The sequence below is a fragment of the Aplysia californica genome, unplaced genomic scaffold, assembly GCF_000002075.1.
Source record: "Aplysia californica isolate F4 #8 unplaced genomic scaffold, AplCal3.0 scaffold00810, whole genome shotgun sequence".
Classification (NCBI taxonomy): Eukaryota; Metazoa; Mollusca; class Gastropoda; order Aplysiida; family Aplysiidae; genus Aplysia; species Aplysia californica.
In genome coordinates, this window is record NW_004798080.1 from 14216 (window position 1) to 15586 (window position 1371).

Consider the following 1371-nt stretch of genomic DNA (forward strand, 5'->3'; position numbering starts at 1 on the left):
AACCATGACAAATCCACTAATACATTAGTATCGACTTTATTCTTTGTATTATTTCCCCTCACTGAAAGCCCCTCTTTTGTTTTCTATCTGTCATGAAGCTGCGGCATCAATTTTTATTATTATTTTTTTGTTTTGGCTTTGATCAATACTGGCACTGCTGCAGGGTGTGTTCTTATTTTAGCAGCTCTATTATTGAGCTCTCCCGTAATATTAAGGCTACGTGTGTTGTTTTTGATAGGCTATGAATACATAATAGGTTTTTTCTGTGCTTTTGTGTCGTGTGTGATTTTTATTTTTATTTTTTTCTTTGTATTTTTTTTTTGGGGGGGGCAAAAAAAAAGAAATTTTCCAAAACGATAGCTCACGACATGATTGGAAAAGAATTTTTTTTTTTTTTTTTTTTTTGGGGGGGGGGGTATCCTGTTAGGTTCGGAATAATCTTTTATTAAGGTGTCTTTTGTTTGAGTCTGTTTCCTAACACATCCTCCTCTTCCTTCTCATGCTCCTCCTCCTTTTCTCCCCCCACCCGCCTTCCTCTTCTCGATACAGCTGCTTTATTATTTTCATCCATCGTATACGTCTACTTTGTTGTATCTTTCCACGTTCGAGTTTCCTGTTCTCAATTCCCCATCTACGCCCTCCTCCATGCTTTGGCATGTGTGCCTCTTTTCTTATGTCTGTGAAGAATAAGAATAATAGGAACACAGGTATGAAGCGTTTTTCGTGCGACATTAATTTTTGAAAATTCAAAAATTGGGTGGTTTTCGGTAGGCGCTACTTCTTTCATTTCTCTCTGTTGTTTCTGCCTACCTGTCTGCTTCTTTCTTGCACAAGTTGACCGTTATCATGTCGATGTGATTCTCTTTACTCAAACTTTTAAAAATATAATACCCCCCCCCCAAAAAAAAATACTACAAAAAAACCACAACAACAACAGCAAACAGACAAACCCTCAACCGCTCGTATCTATTTTTAATGTACTGAACGTTTTCTGCTACTGCTCTGTCCTGGCAGACATGTTGCACGGATACCCACGCATTGAGACCCACCCAAAGCTCCGGTCAGTGGAGAAGGACCGCAGTGTGCTACTGCAGTGCGATGCCAAGGGTGACCCCAAGCCTACAGTCATCTGGCTCAAGGATGGCCTGCCAGTGGACACCTCAGACCCGAGGATACAGGTCATGGAGTCAGGTAAGGAATGGAGGAAGGAGTGAATGAATAAACATATACATATATTAATTAATTAATTAAAATCGGTGTGGTTAGCAAAATGACGGAAATACGAGATGGTTTATATGTGTATGTGGGAGAGAGAAAGACAGACAGACAGACAGACAGACAGACAGACAGACAGACAGACAGACAGACAGA

The 1371-nt window shown here is 40.2% G+C and overlaps 1 protein-coding gene across 1 annotated transcript in view; it reads left to right on the top strand.

Moving 5' to 3' along the window:
- Positions 1-1014: 1014 nt before the first annotated feature.
- Positions 1015-1371, top strand: part of LOC101862074 (receptor-type tyrosine-protein phosphatase F) — a gene marked incomplete at its 5' end in the record, with an annotated part of 43934 nt that continues 43577 nt past the window's right edge. Inside the window, 1 exon segment of the mRNA XM_013088779.2 lies at positions 1015-1191. Coding sequence (XP_012944233.1) covers positions 1017-1191 — 175 coding nt within the window.